Source organism: Rhinatrema bivittatum, chromosome 2, assembly GCF_901001135.1.
Source record: "Rhinatrema bivittatum chromosome 2, aRhiBiv1.1, whole genome shotgun sequence".
NCBI lineage: Eukaryota > Metazoa > Chordata > Amphibia > Gymnophiona > Rhinatrematidae > Rhinatrema > Rhinatrema bivittatum.
The window spans coordinates 579,638,168-579,662,954 of record NC_042616.1 but is presented as its reverse complement, the minus strand read 5'-3'; the positions used below and the strand labels follow the sequence as shown (position 1 = coordinate 579,662,954).

At 42.6% G+C, this 24,787-nt stretch overlaps 1 protein-coding gene across 9 annotated transcripts in view; it reads left to right on the top strand.

Moving 5' to 3' along the window:
- PTPRM (protein tyrosine phosphatase receptor type M) overlaps positions 1-24,787 on the top strand; it is a 1,907,823-nt gene that overhangs the window by 1,758,410 nt on the left and 124,626 nt on the right. For all 9 annotated transcript variants that reach the window (XM_029591025.1, XM_029591024.1, XM_029591022.1 and 6 more), the window contains one exon: positions 1,272-1,369. In XM_029591025.1, the coding sequence (XP_029446885.1) occupies positions 1,272-1,369 (98 nt within the window). The remainder of the gene's footprint in view (positions 1-1,271; positions 1,370-24,787) is intronic.

Here is a 24,787-nt window from a genome sequence, read left to right as displayed (position 1 = left end):
TTGATGACTATCCTATAATTGCATACAGTAGAGGACGCAATATTGGCGACTTGGTAATGCACTCATTTCTGCAGGAACCTATTGAAGATGTGTTGCCACATGGCACTTGGCCGTGCACTGGTTGTTCAGTCTGTAAACAAATAATTATTGGTGAAACTTGGACTACTGCTGGAGGGTATAAACATGTAGCATATCATTACACTGATTGCCGTTCCACGCATGTCGTCTATCTCATTGAATGTCCGTGCAGACTTTGTTATGTTGGCAGAACTAAAAGAATGATTCGTACACGTCTGGTTGAACATCGGAGTTGCATCACCACGGAAAAATTGACTGCTCCCATGGTGCAGCACTGCATTGACTTTCAACATTCTTTTGATTCCTTGCGTTGGAGAATTTTGGAAAAAATCATGAACCATCCTCGTGGAGGAGACATCAATAAAGTTCTAAACAAGAAAGAACAGCAGTGGATATTTAGATTGAATACTGTGATTCCAGCAGGGCTCAATGCTTCCATAGAATGGTATACTCTGATATAACGTGGTATACGGTAAACCCGGAGCAAGTCTGATAGGGGGGAGGAGCAACATTACGTCACTTTTCCATCATATTCAAGGGCTTTGGGAGGTTTCCCGGAAATGGGTAAAAAACGCCGAAGCGCCATGTTTGAATTAGGTGACAACCATGTAAGTACTTTTCCAGGATATAGTCCGCTCTGCTATAATTGTAAGTCCACTGAAATATTGACTGAATGTGCAAGATTGGTTATCAAAGTTGATTAATGAATGTTTTTGACGCAGAACCATTACCCTTGATGAAGGACTGGGAGATGGTGAAAGCAGTCCGAAACACGTTTTCGTGTCGGGTCAGCACCGTGAACTCTGTTATGGTTTTCAACGGGTTAGAACTGTGAACACCGTCAGATAAGTTCAATCATTTGAATGACGCTTTATATACAAGAAATGATGTCAGTCAAATATTTATTATTTTAATATGCAAAAGAAAAATTCTTGAAAAAATTTTGTCAACAATATGACCGATGATTATATATAAGGCCGAGTTGTATCGGCGAAAGCCTAAACGAGGAAGCCTATTATGAAGGTCATTATTTAAGTATTTCGTTGGTGCAGCGTCGCAAGAGATTCATATTGGGTCAATTCAAACTAAAACATCCTGCTTGTGGTTCAGACGAGATGTTTTCTGAACATTCCGTTATGAAAAGTTGTGAAAAAAAAAAAAATGAAAACTATCCCATTCATGTATTTACATAGGTCCAATGCAAGAGACAATATATGACTTCTGGCGGATGGTATGGCATGAAAACACAGCCAGCATCATCATGGTGACTAATCTCGTGGAAGTGGGAAGGGTAAGTAGCTTTTTGTACTTAAAATGTTAAAACAGTCATGCATGAAGGGATGCAAAGTCCCAACTGTGCAGGTTGTTTGTTCTGAATAACAAAAGGAAACAAAAAAAGCAAGCTTCAAAGTGCTAACTGATCACTGAGCATTTGGGCACAGCAGGATAAGAGCAATGAAAGTCCAAGGGTACAAAAAGAAATGTTGTTACCAACTCAGCCAGTCTTCTGAAGTGATGGCAAATTGAACCTGGAAAAAAGAGTCTACAGGATAAACGAATGTTAACATAAGTGAAGGGAGCTCAATAGGCATTAGAGCTCCTGGATAAGGCAATGTTACGGAGTAAAAATACAAATATAATGTAATGAAAAAGGAATGCTGCAAAGTTATCTGTGAATTAGTTGACCAGACAGGGCTTTTTAAAATCAGAATAGCTGCGGGTATATGTGAAAAATAATTATATGGCAAAGCCTGGAAGTTAGCTTGAATGGCTATTTTTATTTGTTTACGGCTTTTCATAAGAGACACAACTGTGAATCTGGAACCTGGCACCTGTTATTACAGTTAGTCTGTAGTCCTGCTGTAAGTTAAACCGCTAAGAACAGTGATCCCTGCCTGAAATATAGAAACATAGAAACATAGAAATGACGGCAGAAGAAGACCAAACGGCCCATCCAGTCTGCCCAGCAAGCTTCACACATTTTTTCTCTCATACTTATCTGTTTCTTTTAGCTCTTGGTTCTATTTCCCTTCCTCCCCCACCATTAATGTAGAGAGCAGTGATGGAGCTGCATCCAAGTGAAATATCTAGCTTGATTAGTTAGGGGGTAGTAGGGGTAGTAACCGCCGCAATAAGCAAGCTACACCCATGCTTATTTGTTTTAACCCAGACTATGTTATACAGCCCTTATTGGTTGTTTTTCTTCTCCCCTGCCGTTGAAGCAGAGAGCTATGCTGGATATGCATCTAAAGTGAAGTATCAGGCACATTTGGTTTGGGGTCGTAACCGCCGTAACAAGCCAGCTACTCCCCACTTTGTGAGTGTGAATCCTTTTTTCTTCTCCCCTGCCGTTGAAGCTATGCTGGGTATGCGTGAAGTATCAGTTTTTCTTCTCCCCTGCTGTTGGAGCAGAGAGCTATGCTGGATGTGCATCGAAAGTGAAGTATCAGGCACATTTGGTTTGGGGTAGTAACCGCCGTAACAAGCCAGCTACTCCCGGCTTTGTGAGTGCAAATCCTTTTTTCCACATTTCCTCTTGCTGTTGAAGCTTAGAGTGATGTTGGAGTCACAGTAACCATGTGTATGTTTATTGAATAAGGGTATTGTGTCCAGGCAGTAGCCATCATTCTGGCGAGTCACCCACTCTTCATTGGCGGCCTCTTGACTTTATGGATCCACAGTGTTTATCCCACGCCCCTTTGAAGTCCTTCACAGTTCTGGTCTTCACCACTTCCTCCGGAAGGGCATTCCAGGCATCCACCACCCTCTCCGTGAAGAAATACTTCCTGACATTGGTTCTGAATCTTCCTCCCTGGAGCTCCTGATCCTCTTGTGAAATGCTTACATGTGGAGCTGGCGAGTGACTCGGTAGCAATGTTGTGCCCTACCATGCGGGGGGGTCCTGGGTTCAGTTCCCAAAGTAGGTCTTCCACTACCTGGGCCAGGACTGAGGTCGTTATGGAGATAACGTTTACAGTTACTGGGGGTGGGGGGAGAGTCCTCATCATTGCAAAATGGCAATACCTAGTGACTAGATTTAGGGCCTATCATTGCAGTGTTCAGAAAGCAGCCCTTATGTGTGGTCCCTGGTCAAGGACAATCACTGCAGTGACCGGGCTAAGGGGGTTGGGAGGGGAATGCGCTATCTAGATATTAGGCATTATGCTTGCTTATTTTGTATTATTTATGTATGTGTTTGTACTATGTATTACATTTGTTTATTTTTTGTATGATGTATGTGTTTGTACTATGTATTACGTTTGTTTATTTTTTTGTATGATGTATGAAAATTATTCAGTTAATCCTATTCCTTGCTTGGAATACTCCGGTAGGAGACCAGGATCAAATTTTTGAACTAAGTAAATAAATAATATAAAATTGGGGGAAAAAGTCCATGGGTAGCTGTGAATGAGGACACATAACACCAGATCCCAGTCCAAATATATTTCCAAGTGACTGGAATCCCAAGGAGGAGGCGGAAACTGCTGGGTCCAAAAGATAACCCAAATCGAGCAAAAAGAAAAAAAAAATACTTGCACGTGAAAACAAGCTTAGGATTCCAAACACCACCAAATAAGTTACGTGTCTGCGGAATACTAACTCCTAAAATCAATGATGGGAAAGTGGTGCAACCAGATCAAGACTGAGAGCACTAGCATCCATTGCTCTTGTGCAAATATTCATCCCTAGTTGCAAACATGTTGTTTAACCTGACTTTCATTTCAAATGATTCCTGTGTGACAGATGACACGGATGCTAACCTACTCCTGACTGAAGGCTCAGCAGTGCGCTAGCATTTGGTTCACACATGGAGGGCAATTTTCAAACTGCCCACAGAAATACAAAGTCTGCAGATACTTAAGATTTCTCTTTGAAAAGTGCCTAAGAAAAGTATGTGCACAAGTTTACACTTGCTTCTTGTGTGGGTATTTTTTCCGTGTAAATTGGTGCACATATTTTTGAGAATCTAATCAAATGGGCATATAAATACAAGCACCTCCCCAACCCTACTCCCAGGAATGCCTCCCCTCACCAGGTAAAATGTTATCTATAGTGGAACTGCTTGCATAACTTCACCTGCACATGGGATGAACAATTGTCAAAAATCCCATTTCCGTGTGCATGGATTTTGTAAATTGCCCTCATGGTGTCTTAGATGTTAATGCTGAAACCATGCTAACCTCCACTCTGTCAAGTGCCATGAGTATGGCCATTTTCCTGTGTCCTCTGATGACAAATCCAATCCTTCAGAACAGCCAAACAATAATAGTGTTAAATCAGTTTAAAGAGTGACTTGTGTACGCCCTTTGCCCCCTTGTGACTATCATTTGACTTTCATAGGGCGTCAGTAGTTTGTTACCCAGAGCCTGCCATTATTATTATTATTATTGTTTATCATTTATAAAATGCTTACCAGATAGATTTATTTATTTATTTAAGGTCAATTTATATTCCATCTTTTCAGTTAGATTGAGAGAGATTACAATTTCAGTCTACAGTTTCAGATGTATTCAGCGCTGTATATAGAGAGACAATAACATAGTAAATGATGGCACTTAAAAATCAAAATGGTCCATCCAGCCTGCCCAATATGTTTCTTAGGGTAGTAACTTCTGCTCTATGCAAGTTACCCCAATGCCTTCTATTAAGGGAGGTAACTGCCACTCCATACAGATTACCTAAATGCAGAAATGTAAACTTTAGGTGTAACAGAGGTTACCCCATTTCTTCATTTCCATTCTCTAGCCACTAGGGTTCCTCTGTTTTATCCCACGCCCTGATGAATTCTATTACAATTCTTGTCTTTACCACCTCTTCTGGGAAGGCATTCCATGCATCTATCACCCTTTCCATGAAGAAATATTTCCTGACAATCTTTCTCCTTGGAGTTTCATATCATGAGCCCTAGATTTAAAACTTCCTTTCAATTGAAAAAGATTAGATTTGTGTGCCTCATTAATTCCTTTCAGGTAGTTGAAAGTCTGTATCACATCTCCCCTTTCTCTCCTATCCTCCATTGTTTAAATGTTTAGGTCCCTCATTCCTCTTCTGGTACAGACTCCATACCATATTGTTGCCTTTCTCTGGATTGCTTCCGTCCTGTCCATATCCTTTTTAAGATATGGTCTCCAGAACTGAACACAGTATTGCAGGTGAGGCCTCGCCTATAACTTGTACAGGGGCATTATCACCTCCTTTTTCCTGCTGGTTATGCTTCTCTATGCAGCCCAGTATCCATCTGGCCTTAGCCACCACCTTGTCACATTGCTTTGCTGTCTTCAATCATTGGACACTATCACCTAGAAGTCTCTCTCCCAGTCCATGCACATCAGTTGTTTGCCCGCATCACATAGTGGTAAATGGAGTTCACCTCAAGGAGCGGGGTGTTACTAGCAGTGTATATTAGGAATCGGTCCTTGGATCAGTTCTTTTCTACAATTTTTGTGTATGACATTGCAGAAGGATTGTTGAGAAAGGTTAGAGGATGGAAATGAAGAAAAAAGTGCATGGGGTAACTTGGTTACTACCACGGTGGTTACTACCCTTAACCAATAAGCCTAATTCTTCTGATGCAACTCCAACATTGCTCTCTGCTTCAATGGCAGGGAGGAAAGAAGAAAAGGGAATTAGACAGAAGATGAAAACAAAGAAAAGACTGAATGGGGGTAACTTGCTGGTATGGCGGTTACTACCCTTAACCAATAAGCCTTCATACTGATGATGCAACTCCATCATTCTCTCTGCTTCAACAGCAAGAGGTAGCAGGAAATTGGACTCAAATAGCAACCAACAAGACCTCTGGCTTGATGATCTGGAAGACTGTTAGGTATGGTGGGAATTGTATGGTGCGGCAGATGCTGCTATGAGCTTGCTGGGCAGACTGGATGGATTGTTTGGTTCTTTTCTGCCATCATATGTTTCTATGATGTCAGAGTGCTGTACAGCCACAGTAAACTTAGTCTAGAGATTTTCAATATTTAAAGGGCTTGTCTGGCTAACTTTTAGAGTGAGATGGACAAACCCCAATGCTTTCATTTCCTTCCTCCTTCCCAATTACTTGGTAAATTTTGTCTGGTTAGACTACTGGCCAGACAAAATTTACCCAAATAAAAAGAGGCAGCATTGGGGACATTCACGGGGTATGGTTTTACTTTGAGCAGTACTGATATTTAGTTCTGGCTAGGCAAAGTTACCCAGGAAACACTGGGTAAGTAGCTGTCTTGAAGTTAGACCACATATTCAGCCATTGTGGATTTGGGCCGAATATCCAGATAAAGCTAATCAGACAAAGCTTATCTGGTGACCACCAGCTAAAGAACTAGTGCAAAGAGATCCTGGCTCTCAGGGAACGAGTCCGATCTCTGGAGGCTAGAGTAGCAGACTTGGAGAAGCTGAGGCAGACAGAGAGGTACATTGATGAGACATTCAGGGACCTTGGATCAGAAAGGTCTCCCAGTAGGAGAACATCACCCTGGTGTAGCAGGAAGTGATCCTGTAGCAAGGACCTGCTCTCCAGGTGATGTATTTTCCTCTCGCAATGAGGACAAGTCTCCCAGGGCTACTGCCCAGGAGGGAAGGGTTAGGCCGGCCATCATAGTTGGTGATTCGATTATTAGAAATGTAGATAGCAGGGTGGCTGGTGGATGTGAGGACCGCCTTGTAACTTGCCTGCATGGTGCGAAGGTGGCAGACCTCATGCGTCACCTAGATAGGATTATAGACAGTGCTGGGGAGGAGCCGGCTATTGTGGTACATGTGGGCACCAACGACATAGGAAAATGTGGGAGAGAGGTTCTGAAAGCCAAATTTAGGATTTTAGGTAGGAAGCTGAAATCCAGAACCTCCAGGGTGGTATTCTCTGAAATGCTTCACGTTCCAAGTGCAGGTCCCCAGAGACAGGCAGAGCTCCAGAGTTTCAATGCATGGATGAGACGATAGTGCAGGGAAGAGGGATTCAGTTTTGTAAGGAACTGGGGAAACATTTGGGGAAAGGGGAGACTTTTCCGAAAGGATGGGCTCCACCTTAACCAGAGTGGAACCAAGCTGCTGGCACTAACTTTCAAAAAGGAGATAGAGCAGTTTTTAAACTAGAACAAGGGGGAAAGCCAACAGTCACTCAGCAGAGTATGGTTCAGAGAAATATATCCTTGAAGGATACTAATGAAACAGGAGAGTTAGGGCATCCCAACAGAGAGGTTCCATTAAAAGCAAACATAGTCCATATGCCTATATGTAAAAAATCACCGAAGCTAATGATTTCTGAATTATCCCTAACAACTGAAATGCAGGTTGTTAATACAAACAAAAAACACCCTTTGAAGTGTCTGTATGCCAGTGCCAGAAGTCTAAGAAGTAAGATGGGAGAGTTAGAGTGTATAGCAGCAAATGATGAGACTGACATAATTGGCATCACAGAGACTTGGTGGAAGGAAGATAACCAATGGGACAGTGCTATATCAGGGTACAAATTATATTGCAATGATAGGGAGGATCAACTTGGTGGGGGTGTGGCACTTTATGTCCAGGAGGGTATAGAGTCCATCAGGATAAAGATCATACAAGAGACTAAATGCTCAGTAGAATCTATATGGGTAGAAATCCCATGTGTGTTGGGTAAGAGTATAATGATAGGAGTATACTACCATCCACCTGGACAAAATGGTCAGACAGATGATGAAATGCTAAGAGAAATCAGGGAAGCTAACCAATTTAGCAGTGTAATAATAATGGGAGATTTCAATTACCCCAATATTGACTGGGTAAATGTAAAATCAGGACTTGCTAGAGACATAAAAGTTCCTGGATGTAATAAATGACTGCATCATGGAGCAACTGGTTCAGGAACCAACAAGAGAGGGAGCTATTTTAGATTTAATTCTTAGTGGAACGCAGGATGTGGTGAGAGAGGTAACAGTGGTTAGGCCACTTGACAACAGTGATCATAACAAGATCAAATTTAAACTAATAACTGGAAGGGGGACAATAAGTAAATCTGCAGCTCTAACACTAAACTTTCAAAAGGGAAACTTTGATAAAATGAGGAAAATAGTTAGAAAAAAACTGAAAGGTGCAGCTGCAAAGGTTAAAAGTGTTCAACAGGCATGGATATGGTTTAAAAATACAATCCTAGAGGCGCAGTCCATATGTATTCCACACATTAAGAAAGGTGGAAGGAAGGCAAAACGATTACCATCATGGTTAAAAGGTGAGGTGAAAGAGGCTATTTTAGCCAAAAAAAATCCTTCAAAAATTGGAAGAAGGATCCATCTGAAGAAAATAGGATAAAACATAAGCATTGTCATGTTAAGTGTAAAACATCGGTAAGACAGGCAAAGAGAGAATTTGGAATGAAGTTGACCATAGAGGCAAAAACTCATAATAAAAACTTTTAAAAATATATCCGAAGCAAGAAACCTGTGAGGGAGTTGGTTGGACCATTAGATGACCAAGGGGTTAAAGGGGCTCTTAGGGAAGATAAGGCCATTGCAGAAAGACTAAATGAATTCTTTGCTTCCGTGTTTACTAATAAGGATGTTGGGGGGATACCAGTTCCGGAGATGGTTTTCAGGGGTGATAAGTCAGACGAACTGAATGAAATCACTGTGAACCTAGAAGATGTAGTAGGCCAGATTGACAAACTAAAGAGTAGCAAATCACCTGGACCAGATGGTATGCATCCTAGGGTACTGAAGGAACTCAAACATGAAATGTCTGATCTATTAGTTAAAATTTGTAACCTATCATTAAAATCATCCATTGCACCTGACAACTGGAGGGTGGCCAATGTAACCACAATATTTAAAAAAGGCTCCCGGGGCGAGCCAGACTTCAGTGCTGAGAAAAATTGTGGAAACTATTCTCAAGATCAAAATCGTAGAGCATATAGAAAGACATGGTTTAATGGAACACAGTCAACATGGATTTACCCAAGGGAAGTCTTGCCTAACAAATCTGCTTCATTGTTTTGAAGGGGTTAATAAACATGTGGATAGCAAGTGTTGCTTACCTGTAACAGGTGTTCTCACAGGACAGCAGGATGTTAGTCCTCACATATGGGTGACATCACAGGATGGAGCCCAATCACGGAAAACTTCTGTCAAAGTTTCCAGAACTTTGACTGGCCCCTACTGGGCATGCCCAGCATGGCACTAACCCTGCAGCCAGCAGGGGTCCCCCTTCAGTCTTATTTGATAGCTACAGGCAGTGCCGAAAAAATAAAACAAAAGAACGTCACGAACCCAACACCGCGGGGCGGCGGGCGGGTTTCATGAGGACTAACATCCTGCTGTCCTGTGAGAACACCTGTTACAGGTAAGCAACACTTGCTTTCTCACAGGACAAGCAGGATGGTAGTCCTCACATATGGGTGAGTACTGAGCTGAGGCTGTCCGAACATGCACCAAATGTACCCAACGGCATGCAACAGGCACAACAACTGGGGTGGAATTTGGTAGAGGGCATCCTGAACCCCACCGTGCAGGCGGAAGGCTGTTGGTACGTCACGTTGGAAATAGGTTACGCAGGACAGACTGGCCGAAGATGGAATCTTGTCTTCCGGCTTTGTCCAAGCAATAGTGGGCTGTAAAGGTATGGAGAGAACTCAAAGTGGCAGCCCTGCAAATGTCGGGAAGCTGCACCGATCGTAGGTGTGCTACTGAAGTCGCAGTCCACCAATCAGGAGGAGAGAGTCTGCTTACCCACAGGTTGCCCTAATTTGTTGGGATGGAAAGAGATGAATAACTGAGTGCTCTTCCTCTGGGCAAGTGTACGGTCTAGATAGAAAGCTAGAGCCCGTTTACAGTCAAGGGTATGCAGAACCTGTTCCCCCTGGATTGGAATGGGGCCTGGGAAAGAAAGTAGGTAGTATGATGGATTGATTAATGTGAAACTCCGAAACTACCTTAGGTAAAAACTTAGGGAGAGTGCAGAGTACCGCTCGGTACTGCAGGAGTTTAGTGTAAGGCAGATAGGTAACTAGGGCCTGTAACTCACTAACCCTGCGAGCTGAAGTGATAGCTAAAAGGAAAATCACTTTCCATGTGAGATATTTTAGGTCACAGGAGTGAAGAGGCTAGAATGGAGTTTTCATGAGCCGACCAAGAACCAGATTAAGGTTTCAAGAAGGGGCCGGAGGACGTAAAGGTGGCTTGATATGGAGTAAACCCTTTAAAAATCGTGTTACAAGGGGTTGTACTGATATAGGGACATCCCCGACACCTTTATGGAAGGCGGCTACCGCACTGACATGCATTCTGATGGAAGAGGTTTTTAGACCTGACTCTGACAAATGCCAGAGATAGTCCAAAAACCTTGGAATTGTACAGGAAAAGGGATCAAGGGACTGCGAAGTGCACCATGATGTGTACCTTTTCCATTTATAGGAATAAGACTTTCTTGTGGAAGGCTTCCGTGAAGCAATCAGGACACGAGAAACCGAATCTGAAAGGTTAAGTGGTTGAAGGATTAACCTTTCAACATCCATGCTGTCAGGGACAAGGCCTGAAGATTGGAATGGCATAGGCATCCGTCATTTTGAGTGATCAGATGTGGGTCCGTTCCCAAGGGAATGTGCCTGCGGATGGAGAGATCCTGGAGTATGGGAAACCACACTTGGCGTGGCCAGTGAGGTGCTATCAGGATCATGGTTCCCTTGTCCTGACGTAGCTTCATGAGAGTCTTCGAAAGAAGAGGAAGTGGAGGGAATGCATAGAGCAGACCGGTTGCCCACGAGAGGGAGAATGCATTTCTGTGCTGAGAACGCTCGCTCCGAATGAGGGAGCAGTAATTGTCCACTTTGTGGTTCTGAGGGGACGCAAAGAGGTCTGTCTGGGGGTATCCCCATTGGCGAAAGATTGAGGTCGCTACCGAGGGGTTGAGAGACCACTCGTGTGGCTATAAGACGCGACTCAGTTTGTCTGCCAAGACATTGTCCACTCCCGGCAAGTAGGTGGCCCTGAGGTACATTGAGTGGGAGAGCACTTCTGCCCAAATCTGCGCAGCTTCCTGACATAGGAGGAAGGAGCCTGTGCCTCCCTGCTTGTTGATGTACCACATGGCCACCTGGTTGTCCGTCTGAATAAGGATGAAGTGATTTGATAGGTGTTCCTGAAAAGCTCTGAGAGCATATCGCATTGCTCGAAGTTCTAGGAAGTTTATTTGATGTTTGGCTTCCTCTGGAGACCTTGTGTCTTTAGATTGTCCTTGTGTCTGTAGATTGTCCTTGTGTCTGTAGATTGTCCACGTGGGCTCCCCACCCGAGGCTGGAAGCGTCAGTGGTGAGAATGAGTTGAGGATCTGGCACTTGAAAAGGCAGTCCCTGGAGGAAATTGGTCTGATCTTTCCACCAGGCGAGAGACAGACGGAGTGAGTTGGTGATGTGGATAATGGTCAACAGAGGCTGAACAGCTTGAATCCATTGTGACCTCAGAGTCCAATGCATGAGTCTCATGGCCAGGCGCGCCATTGGTGTAACATGGACGGATGACGCCATGTGTCTTAGCAGGACGAGGAATTGGTGAGCTGTTGCTGTATGTTGAGATTGCAACTGGTGAGCGAGGGCCATGAATGTTAGCGCTCGTTGTCGAGGTAGAAAGGTTTTTGCCTATAAAGTGTCCAAGTCTGCCCCAATGAACGACAAGTTTTGAGATGGGATTAAATAGGATTTCCCGTAATTGACAAGAAATCCTAGAGAAATTAGAGTGTGTAGGGTGAAATTGAGGGACGACCGAGCGGCTTGCTGGGTTGGAGCCCTGATTAACCAGTCGTCCAGATAGGGGTAGACGTGCACACCTTCTTTCCTGAGGAAAGCTGCTACAACTACGAGGCATTTGGTGAAGACTTGTGGAGCAGACGCTAGGCCGAAGGGAAGCACTCGAAATTGATAGTGTTTTGGGCCTACTAAAAACCTGAGGTACTTCCGATGAGTTGGAGTGATCGCAATGTGTGTGTATGCGTCCTGGAGATCCAGAGAGCAGAGCCAGTCTCCTCTTTGTAGAAGAGGTAGAAGCAAACCCAAGGTTACCATCTTGAACTTTTCCCGCTGGAGGTAATTGTTGAGAGCACGTAGGTCCAGAATTGGACGAAGTCCCCCGGATTTTTTTGGGGATCAAAAAACACCGGGAATAGAATCCTAGGCCTTGCTGCGAGAGTGGGACGGGTTCTATTGCTCTTAACTGGAGAAGAAGGGAAACCTCCTGCTCCAGAAGGATAGAGTGGTCGGATACTCTCCATGCCTGTAGAGGTGGTGAGTCCGGTGGAAGAGTAAGAAAGTTTAGGTGGTAACCCTGAGCAATGATTGCTAGCACCCATTGGTCGGTTGTGATTGATTGCCACATGTTGTGAAAGTGGCACAATCGACCTCCCACTGGTATGCTTGGCAGAGGAATCAGACTGCTGCTCTCCAAGTGAAAGTCAAAAACCAGAAGCAGGCCCCGGCTGGAGAGCTGCTTGTGTCTTTTGCTTTCAGGCCTGGCAAGGCTGAGGCATTTGATAAGGTCTCGTAGTTCGGGAACTTGCTGGTGGAGGATAGTACTTCCTTGGATGGAAGAATGACTTCTTAGAGTCCTTCCTGAAGGGCTGTCTTAAGGGGAAGTCGGAAGGTATCGATGAAAACTGTTTAAGGGTCTCATAAGAACATAAGAATATGCCATATTGGGTCACACCAAGGGTCCATCAAGCCCAGCATCCTGTTTCCAACAGTGGCCAATCCAGGCCATAAGAACCTGGCAAATACCCAAAAACTAAGTCTATTCCATGTTACCATTGCTAATGGCAGTGGCTATTGTCTAAGTGAACTTAATAGCAGGTAATGGACTTCTCCTCCAAGAACTTATCCAATCCTTTTTTAAACACAGCTATACTAACTGCTCTAACCACATCCTCTGTCAACAAATTCCAGAGTCCCAACACCGATCCTTGCGGCACTCCGCTTAACAATGTTCTCTCTTCAGAAAAGGTTCCATTCACCATCACATGCTGTCTTCTAACCGTCAACCAGTTGAAATCCACGTCACCACCTTGGTGCTCACTCACAAGCTTCCCATTTTATTCACATCCCTCCTATGTGGGACTGTATCAAAAGCTTTGCTGAAATCCAAGTAGATCACATCGAGCGCTCTTCCCTGATCCAATTCTTTAGTCACCCAATCAAAAAAATCAATCATATTTGTCTGACAGGTCCTTCCCCTGGTGAATCCATGCTGCCTTGGGTCCAGCAATCCTCTTGACTGTAGATAGTTCACTATCCTTTCCTTCATCAGAGTCTCCATTAATTTTCCCATCATCGAGGTGAGGCTAACTGGCCTGTAATTTCTAGCCTCCTCTCTGGTCCCCCTCTTGTGAAAAGGATCCACTACTGCTCTTCTCCATTTACTCGGCACCACTCCCATTTCCAGGGATCTATTGAACATATCACACAGTGGACCCATCAGCACATCTCTGAGCTCCCTCAGTATCCTGGGATGAACCTCATCAGGCCCTGTGGCTTTTTCCACTTTCAGTTTTCCTAGCTCTTTCCATATATTTTCTTCTGTAAATGGAGTTTCATCTACTTCACACCCCCATCCACAGTCTTGTTAACTAGCGATGGTCCTTCTCCTGGGTCTTCTTTAGTGAACACCAAACTGAAGTATTTGTTTAATATTTCTGCCATTTCTTCGTCTCTCGCCACATGTTGATCCTTGTCACCTTTCAATTTTACTATACCACTTCAGACCTTTCTCTGATGTATCTGAAAAATGTTTTGTCCCCTCGCTTTACCTCTTTGGCTGGCCTTTCTTCTGCCTGACATTTTGCTTTCTTAATTACTTTCTTTGTCTCCCTCTGTTTCACCAGATAGTCTGCCCTGTGTTCTACTTTTTGGGATCCTTTATATTTCTTGAACGCTGTTCTTTTTGCTTTTATTATGTCAGTTATCTCCCTTGAGAACCAAATCAGTTTTTTATTTCTCTTACCTTTGTTTACTTTCCTAACATATAGATTTGTTGCTTTTGTAATTATTTCTTTTAATTTGGCCCACTGTTGTTCCACCTCTCCCATTTTCTCCCAGTCTTCTAGTTCTGCCTCCAGATCTAGAAGGCTGGGACTTTATTCCCATTTCGACAAAGTCTGTATTTTTGAAATGTAAAACTCTGGTCTTTGTGTGACTTGTCCGTGACTTATTTGTGATGTCCAACCATACTGTGTGATGATCAGTGGTGCTGAGGTGAGCACCCACCCGGACATTAGAGACATTCTCCTTTTTAGTGAGCAGTAGCACTAGGTCAAGTATAACACCCTCCCTTGTAGATAGCATTACCATCTGTTTGAAGAGAGCCCCTTGCACGGCACCCACTATCTCTCTGCTTCTGGTAGATTCCGCAGAAGGGATTCTCCAGTCTTCGTCCGGCATATTAAAGTCTCCAACAATCAGCAATTCTCCTTTCCTTCCTACCTTTTGGATGTCTTCAATCAGATCTCTGTTCAGTTCTTCTGTTTGAGTTGGAGACTTGTAGACCACACCAGTAAAAATGGATGAACCATCATCTTTTTTTAGGACAGCCCATAATGCTTCTCTACCTCGCTTTCCTTGCAGTTCAGCTGCTTGGATATTGTTTTTAACATAAAGAGCTCTCTCTCTTTTCTGGCCTCTCTTTCCTTCCATATCCCAATCATGAGAATCCATGAATCATATCTCCGTAACAGCAACAGTGTCCAAGTCTGCCTCCACCATTAGGGCCTGCAGGTCTGGGATTTTATTGCCCAAACTACGAGCATTTGTGGTCATAGCTTTCCCATTTTTTTGTTTTGATTTGTTGCACTTTGTATGCACCTTGTCTCCTTTTTTGTACTGATTGATTTTTTTTATTTTCTCCTCCCATGTCCTGTATTACTTGGGGGTGACGTCAATTTCATTGGCCATCTCCTGCCACCCCCATTCTTTATTTTAAATATGATCTGAATTTCTCACTTGGCATCCTCCTTCCTGCTACAGACAAATGTAGGCCATCCTTACCATATTAGCCTTTTACTGCTTCATACACAACCCCTGCCTCCAATGTATCCAAAACCATTTTCTGTATACCAGGTTTTGAGCCAGGAATTGAAATTATTTGTATGGCATAGCCTGTCATTTCCCTTTCCATGAACAGGTAATATTTCCAAAAAGGCAATAGTCATTTGTGTAAACAAAAGAATTTAGTAACATTTTGCGACAAAACTTGCCATTTATGTTTCTTTCTGTTCACCATTTTCTTACAATAAACCCGTTTTCTGCAGCACTGGGAACTTACAAGTCTTCCCAATTTTGATTTGATCGCCTTTGTCAAGCGTGATTGAAAACCAGTTGGCCTCATTACATAGAAAACCTACTGGTAGTGTGCATACTGAGGTGAAAAATAAAATATCATGTCAAATATTTCATGCATACTGTGCACCCTTCATGAATTAACCATCAGGGACATATGCGCAGCTGTTTACAAAACTGGCTGGATATTTATTCATCTGCTCTAGGGACCTGTTTATGCCCTGGAGCTGCTTCCAGAAGGACAGTCTTAATTGCAGGTGGAGGAGCCACCATGAGGCTCCCCTTAACACTGTCTTTTGCTGCATACGACTCAGTGCCTGTATTCCCCTCTGGCGGGTCTGACTACATCTGCCACTACCTGTCCTTATCCTGAAGCTTTGCTTGTCAAGCTGTGCATTCCTTTAAGCTCTCATGTCTTCCAGCAAGGCACCCTTGTCACTTTTTTTTTTATCTGGCACCTGCACACTCCTCCGCATTTGGCATTTAAATGGCACAGAGATGTTTTTCAACTGTTTTTTCTCCTTTAATGAAGCTTCCCAAGGGGTGTTTAGTTCTTTATCTAATAGCCTGTCTCCTGGCCCCTTGCATTTCTCCTGTTTGTGTGGAGAGCTAAAGTTGTGTTGTGCTAATCCCTCTGCCATCAGCCCCTGCATAAAAACCCACAGAGCTTCCCGTAGGAGACTTCTGCAATGGTAATGTAAGATAATGATTTCTATACTTTAAAAGTTAGGGCATTATATAAAGAATTACCATATAGAACAAATCAGACAGATAAGTGGTGATCCAAAAATCAAATTATTTATAAACTCTAAATTATAAATCATTACTTTAATGCAAAATATTTACTAATCTAAAATTAATAACATATCTACTAAAGCAAATAATATATATATTTATAGACATTTGATATTCTACTTTTTTACCAAGAATGGCCTCAAGGCAGATTGCAATCAATTTAGATCAAGCAAATTGCAATTGAAATGATGTACAGTGGTGATCAAATTTACAGATGGAAAAGCATTGGGATTCCTGGGTATATAACTTCACATTCTTAATTGGAAGTTCAAGGAGTTACATCGGGGAGGTCTGGGGTCTCTGGTGGGAAGGCATGTCTGAAAAGCATTGTGTTAGGTTTTTTTTTCCTGAAAGTAAGGTAGTAAAGCTCAAATCATAGAGATAATAATGCCTTGTTCCAAAATTTGGGTGCATAATAGCTAAAAGCATAAAGTCTAGTGCAGGACAATCGGGCAGAGGGCAGAGGATGGGAGGAAAGAAAAGCCATTTGGGATGACCGTAGATCTCTTGCAGGTGTGTAGGAGGAAAGAAGTTGGGAAAGGTACTTGGGTGCTTGCTTATTCATGCACTTGTAAATGAAGCAGAGCGTTTTGAATGTTATCCTGCTTTCAACTGGAATCCATTGCAGTTGGTGGAATATAGGTTTTATGTGCTCAGTTGCTCTGGCTGCTACCAAAATTCAAACAGCAGTACTTTGTAGGAGCTGGAGACACTCCATACTGTATTATTTGATGCCATTAATTAGGAAGTACTACTAAAATGAGAACACAAGTGGTGAACAAATGTCCAGTATTGTCAAAGGCAAATTCACCTTCTCAAGACCAAACTACATTTTAGAGTGTTCAACAAACAGACTACAAATAAAAACAAATTTAGATCTCCAAAATAAGTTAAACATAGATTACGATGTTCATTGAAGGGATGCTGTCTGCACTCATAAGACGGAGTGGCTGAGGTTTCAGTAGATTCTGTGTTAATAATTATAGGTTAAGTGCAATATTCTTTTAGCAATTTTTATTGCAGATAACATACACTTATCTGAGAAGGCAGAAATTCCCAATTTGTATGTTCTTCAACAATTCATATGCTCTTCGTCAACCCTCCCTTTCACCCAAGAGTCTCCTCTAATGGCTACTTATTAAAACCACTTGCCACATTTTTGGTTCTCTTTCTACAGCCTGAAGTTAAACTGTCAGATCTTACATTCAAAATACTTCTCATATGCTGCAGAAGCTTCGTGATGTGCAGATTGCTTCATCAAATCCAGTTTTTATCAGGATCGGCTTAGGTCAGGCATAAGAGAAGTAGAAGTAGGAGTAAAGGCATTGAAGGAGGAATGGGTAGCTTGGATTTTTTGTATGAAAAATTAAATGAAGTCTTCAGCTGTGTGCTCCTCTGTGGTGATAAAAATTGGAAGGGATTCAGGCTTGGAGAGTTTTCTTACAAGTTCATTGGGTTATTTATGGATTGTTTTAGTTGTTTGGAGATGTAGTCTGTTTTTTGCTTGATGAATGGCTACTTTGTATTTTTTAGAATGCCTTTTGCAGAGACGAGGGTTGGTAACTGTTTTTTGCTTTTGCCATGCTCATTTCAGTTATCAGGCTTGTTTAAGGAGAAGAAGACCTTCACAGAACCATGGGGACTTCCTTGGGGATCTGTTAGTATTGGGTTTGAGATGGGTCTCTATAGCTGTGGAGAATTCATTATTTCATTGCTGGACTAGAAGTTCTGGTGGGTATATGGAAGCACGGGATGTAGATATGCTGATGAGTTCTCTTAACTTTTGCATCTGATGGAGAGAGGTTTGGGAGTAGGAGCATGAAGAGTGTGTATTGGGACTGACATGGTGGCCTGGACTAGATTGTGGTCTGATCATGAGATGAGGACCACAGATAATGAGTTGGGATCAGGCTTAATGCTTAGGGAATGGAAAGTAGATCAAGGGAATGAACAAGTTTGTGAATAGAAATCTGGATTAGCTGTGTCAGGCCATGGTCATCCATATTGTGTTGGAAGGTGACAAGCATGCCCTTTGTCGAACCTCTGCTGATAGTTGAAGTCTCCAGGTATTAAGAAGTTGTGAGTAGTAGTGGCAATGTCACATAGAAATTTGGATAGTTTAAGAAAGGAGTCAGGGTGATTATCCAGTGGGCAATAGCTAAGAACAATTTTAGGACCCTATTTGCCTTGGAATTTAGTTACTAGGCAGTCAGATTTGAATATTTGCTTGGCATTAACTAGTTCAAGAGCTTATGAGTGCATAACAATGATAGCAACTCCTTCTCATCAGCCCATGAAACATGGGTTATGATATATTTGATAGCCAACTGGGCAAAACTGGGTGAGACTGGTAGCATCTTCAACTATCCAAGTCTTCATAAGGCATAGAATGTACAGCTTGAATTCTTCAATTAGGTATTGAATATGGTGGGACTTATTGTTTGAAGCATGTGAGTTGAGGAAGCAAGGTTGTAGGTGAGGAGATGTAACTTGTTTAGCTTGGACAGATATATTGGGCTCAAAAGGGATGGAGTAGAGATTACATAGATGAGAATGTCTGGGTAAATAAGGGTTTCTTATATCAGAAATTACCAATACAGATTCATTGGATTTGTTGAAGCACATAATCAGTACTCTGAAGAGAGAACAGCGTTAAGTGGTATGCCTCAAGGATCAGTTTTGGGACAGATTCTGTTCAGTATTTTTGTGAGCAATATTTCTGAGGGGTTAGAAGGAAAAATTCATCTTTTTGCAGATGGTGGTACAATCTGCAGCAGAGAAGATACAACTTAAAGGAGTAGAGAGAATGAAAAATGATTTAAGAAAGCTTGATGGATAATACTTTGAAATCATTGGCTCAGTTTGCTGCTGCACTCAAAAAAGCAAATAATGTCAGGAATTATTATGAAGGGAATGGTAAATAAAATGGAAAATGTCATAATGCGCCTGTATCACTCCATGTACAGTTCTGGTCACCACATCTCAAAAAAGATATAGTTGCACTTGAGAAGGTACAGAGAAGGATGATGAAAATGATAAAGGGGATGGAACAGCTCCCCTATGAGGAAAGGCTAAAGAAGTTATGGTTATTCAGCTTGGAGAAGAGATGGCTGAGGGGGATATGATAGAGGTCTTTAAAATCATGAGAGGTCTAGAACAGGTAGATGTAAATTGGTTATTTACTCTTTCGGATAATACAAGGACTAGGAAGCACTCCATGACGATAGCAAGTAACACATTTAAAACTAATTGGAGAAAATTCTTTTCACTCAACGTACAATTAAGCTCTGGAATTTGTTGCTAGAGGATGTGGTTGGTGCAGTTAGTGTAGCTGGGTTTAAAAAAGGTTTAGATAATTTCTTGGAGGAGAAGTCCATTAACTGCTATTAATCAAGTTGACTTAGGGAATAGCCACTGCTATTACTGGCATCAGTAGCATGGGATCTACCTAGGGCCAGATTTTAAAAGGCCCACGCACGCTGGGCCAATTTTCAAAGGCCCAGCCACGAGCGTAAAGCCCTGTGACGCATGTAAGTCCCGGGACTTTGGGAAAGGGGCGATCCGGGGACGGGGTGGGGCGCGGCTAGAGGCCCCCGGCACAGCAGCCATTTGCCACTGTGCCGGGGGATCACGTTCCAGCAGGGTGCTTGCGCGCACAACCTGCGCCTGCCCCGAGGCAGGCACAAAAGGTAAGATAAAGTTTGGGGGGGGGGTCTAGGTTAGGTCTAGGGGGCGGGTAGGGAAGGGGAAGGGAGGTTAGTGTAAAGGGTTGTGAAGTTCCCTCTCAGTCTGCGCCAAACTTGGAGCGGACTGAAAGGGAACTGAGGATGGCCGTCGGTGCACGCAGAATGCACAAGTTTGCACCCCCTTGCATGCGCCAACCCCCGATTTTATAACATGCGTGCGCACCTGTATGCACATGTTATAAAATCGGGCGTCCATGTGTGCATGCCGGGGCACACGCACATGGACGAGCACGTGCTTCTTTGAAAAGCTACCCCTTACTGTTTGGGTACTTGCCAGGCATGGATTGGCCACTGTTGGAAACAGGAAGCTGGGCTTGAATGACCCTTGGTCTGATCCAATATGGCAATTTCTTAAGATCTTATGTTCATTATGATGTCCCAAAAATATGAGAACACTTCCAGATTTGCATTTGTTTAGTTTACATTGTTTTAGGATGCTTTCTTGTTTGCTATATTCTGTATATTTGCTGCTGATAATCCCAGGTTTTTTTAAATATAGTTTGCTTTATTTCTACTTTGTTGTCTATCTGAAGCAAATTTTTTTTTATTTTTTGCTTTTTGTTCTTGTTTATTATTTGATTAAATTGCTGCATACTGCTTGGAGCATTAGTATTGTCACTATTGTTGAAATCATCATTGTCTATTTATGATATACCTTTCCAGCCAGTGGGTCCCTGGGGGTCGCTCCGGGACCCCCGTTGGACCCCCAGGGACTTTTGGCCAGCTTGGGGGCACCTCCTGACCCCCACAAGACTTGCCAAAAGTCCAGCGGGGTCCGAGAGCGACCTCCTGCACGCCGGCCGTCCGATGCCAGTACTCAAAATGACGCCGATCGCCTTTGCCCTCACTATGTCACAGGGGCCGACCGTCGGTACCTGTGACATAGTGAGGGCAAAGGCGAACGGCGCCATTTTGAGTACTGGCATCGGACGGCTGGCATGCAGGAGGTTGCTCCCGGACCCCCGCTGGACTTTTGGCAAGTCTTGTGGGGGCTAGGAGGCCCCCCCAAGCTGGCCAAAAGTCCCTGGGGGTCCAACGGTGGTCCCGGAGCGACCTCCTGCACGCCGGCCGTCCAATGCCAGTACTCAAAATGGCGCCGATAGCCTTTGCCCATACTATGTCACAGGGGCTACCGGTGCCATTGGTCAGCCCCTGTCACATGGCCATCGGTGCCATCTTGGGCTCCTACCATGTGACAGGGGCTGACCAATGGCACCGGTAGCCCCTGTGACAAAGGCTATCGGCGCCATGATGAAACCGGCACCGAGGGTGTGAGTGCAGGGGATGGCTCCCGGACCCCCTGCTGGACCACCAGGGAGTTTTGGTAAGTCTTGGGGGGGTTCTGGAGGGTGGGGGGTTTGTTTAAATTTTTATTTAGGTGGCCGTATAATTTGGGGAAGATTTGTGTATTCGTGGGGAATCGCGATACGTTTCGCTTCCCCACGAATACTACGAATAGTGTAATATACGTGGCGGATCGCCAATACAGCGAAAATGAATGCACACCCCTATCATTAGATAACACTGCTGAGTAAGGTACATCATATAAATAATACAGTATGTATAAATAGTGCAGTACAATGGAGAGGCTATATACAGAGTCCTTAGTAGGGTTTGTGTCCTTGTTTGGGGCCAAAGGCAGCTTCAAAGAGCCAATCTTTCACCAGTTTCCTGGAAGCTATAAGATCTGGTGCAAGTCTGATGTGGAGTGGTAGGGAATGCCACAATGTCGAGACTGACCCTACAAAAGTTTCTTCCTGATGTTGGTGAGGCTTATGATTTTTGTGTTATATATTTTTTATTTCCTGAATTGTAATCCGATTCAAGCAAAAATTATTTTTGAATGTATTGCAAAATATAAATTAATAAGAGAAATGAAATGAAAAATATGGAACATTTTAATTTCCCCAAATCTCATATTTACTTGGACACCACCATCTTGTAATTTGGCATGCCAGAAAATATACTAGGGAACAAAAGTATATTTAGTGACAATAAAGGTCAATAAAATTTGTTGTATAAGGTGATACTTTTATATTGAAGTAATGTAATCCATTTCTTGACTATCTTTCAGGAGCCAGCACTCTGTTCCTTGTTGACCTAAAGAAGGAAGTGTTAGCTTCCAAAAGCTAGTGAAGAAATCTGTTTTGTTAGTCCAAAAATAAGGTGTCACCTTATGTCATATATTTTCTTTATTGACTTTTATTTTTGTACATTCAGGCGGACTGACAGCAACCTTTGCACAGTTTGGATTGCAAAAGGGCCTTAGCCTTAGAATGTCCACCCAACTTATTGTTTGTTTTGATCCCAACAATCCTGGAATTACCTTTGCCAAGTGCATCCTTTCTAATGGGATAGCATATTGTAGCTCTTTCTGTTATGCCCAGGCAGGTGTGACTGTGGATAAGCATCTTATGGCTCATGTTAGAGCCATGGCAACACTGGTGGCCCTCCTGAGATCAGCATCCCTGGAAGAGATTTGCAAAGCTGTGATGTGAAGTACAGTCCACATACTCACATCCTATTATTGGTTAGATAAAGCTTCCAGGCGTGACAGTAAGTTTGGTTTTCTGCCCTGTGGAGTCTATTTGAGGTTTAGAATCCAACTACATCCCTACTAGGGCCCAGTATTATTATTATTGTTTCTGGGTTGCCTTTAAAATAAAAAGATAAAATGACAAAATGAATTATCACCATTGTTTTTCCTGATTGTTTTTTCTTCTTTTTTCATTGACGGCATCCTGTAGTTATGGATGCCCCACCTCTGAGGACTTAACCTCCTGCATGAATTTGCAAAAGTGAAAATTGCATATCTGTAACAGGTGTTCTCCGAGCCCAGCAGAATGTAAATCCTCACAGAACCCACCTGCCTCCCTTTGAAAGGGCCCTATGTGGTATACATGAAGATGGCACATGTATATTTAGTAGAGAATGCTAACACTTCTAAAAGCTATGAAGAAATCTTCACTGGCTGGGCTTCGTTGGATCACATTTACCCATCTGTGAGGACTTACATCCTGCTGTCTTTGGAGAACACATGATACAGGTAAGCGATTTTTGCTTCCTTTGCTGAGATGCAATTTTGTTTTAATTGAACTCTTTAATTGGGGTTTTAACTACACTATTTCTAGCCATGGCTGTGTTTGTTCCAAGTGTCTTCCCTTTTTTTTTTATCCTGGATTAGCTCTTCCTTTCTGATCTTTTGCAAAACAAGGTTTCTACAGATTTGATACCAGATGATATCAAATACCTTGCTAGGGTACAATGTAGTTGTGCAGGTCATCTGAAGTTGTTGAAGAAATAATTCTCATTCTTGCAGGCACATAGAGAATTTTGCTTAGGTTTGTGGAAGGAAATACCTACAGACAACAACATGCTTTCATGCAGTATATGTGAAATAAAAATAAAATAAAATAATAGATTGTGCTGCTGGAAGACAAATCGACTATTGAATTAGTAAAAGCAGATGTTGAAACAGGTGAGGTGGATGATGAGAGTTCATAGTACAGCATGCTTAGAATCGTACCATCTCCCAGTTAACCAATGGATTTTACAGCCTCTCCCCTCTGTGCTAGCTCATAGCCTATTAACATAGAGAAACAGAAGGGTAGAGTGCCTAAAGCACCAGTGAGACTGGAAATAAAGTTTTCCTGTCCGCCTCCCCACCTGCCCAATTTTTTTTTAATGTTTCAGCTTGACTTATCAATGGTTCTATTTTAATTTGTTTCCTCAACAAATTGCCCCACTGGCAAAATTCCTGGACATCTGCCATAAGGGACGGTGCAGAATCTATCACACATAGACCAGCAGGTACTCCGTTACCTCTTGGTCCTGGCTCACTTCCAGAATAGCACTGGAGCATTTGATGGTTTCATTTTACTTCTATTTCATTATTGGCAATATAGATAGCTTTTTTTTTTTTTTCTCTCAAGTGTTAAAGATCTAAATGCTTTTTAAAACCAACTTAGAAGTTATACAGCATTTCGGTCACTGCCATCTTAGGCTGTATTCAGACTGGCGACTTTTGACTAACACTATTGAAAACTCTATTTGAAATCATTTTAAAACGCAAGTCTGTACTTTGCAACATTTGTCGAATGAAGCTACTGAGCTGAAAAAAAAAAACTTAGCGAAAAAGGACTTTGAATGAAAAATAAGGATGTAATCATAGTTGTATGGGTTATTAAGGATCAGACAGTTATGTAAACCTATAGGTTTTCTTCAGAAAGTTCACATAGAAAGATCACTATGCCATAATTATTGTCTTTTTAGAGTCTGGTCTACCATGGATTGTTCAAAGATAAGAGTTTATTTTCATCTACAATGGTCTAGTTCAGTCAGCACTTTTTTAAAAATAGTTTGTTACATCTGTTTAAGAAGATGGAAAACAGCTGTTTTAAAAGCGCTAAGGTAAAATTGTGGAAACATATGAAGGGCAGTTTTTGTTCTAAAGACTGTGAGGTGAATTTTTAAAGACTTATGGGGTGCATGTGAAACCTGCAGTTATGCATGTAAATAGACTGTGTGCAGGAGTGGCATTTTCTGAAGGGTCAGAGTAATTGTGTACTATCAATGACACACAGAAATGTATGCATGCAGGAGGGAAACCTTTATGAGGTTGTTAATGGGGCAAGGCCTGGAAATATGTGCACGTTTATGTGTTTTATAAACAGCATGCACATATGCATTGTCAAACATGCGTGCATGCTCTTACACCTGCATCTGACTTCTCTTTTGTTCTGCAGTTTTTGGATGAGGGGTCTGCAACAAGTGGTGGAGGGTATAAGTGAACTGGTGCTTGGAAGTATATGTGCAAGTATTTTCATACATGAGATAAACACATACATTTTTCAGCTTTATAAAACACCTGGTGCTGCAAATAAAG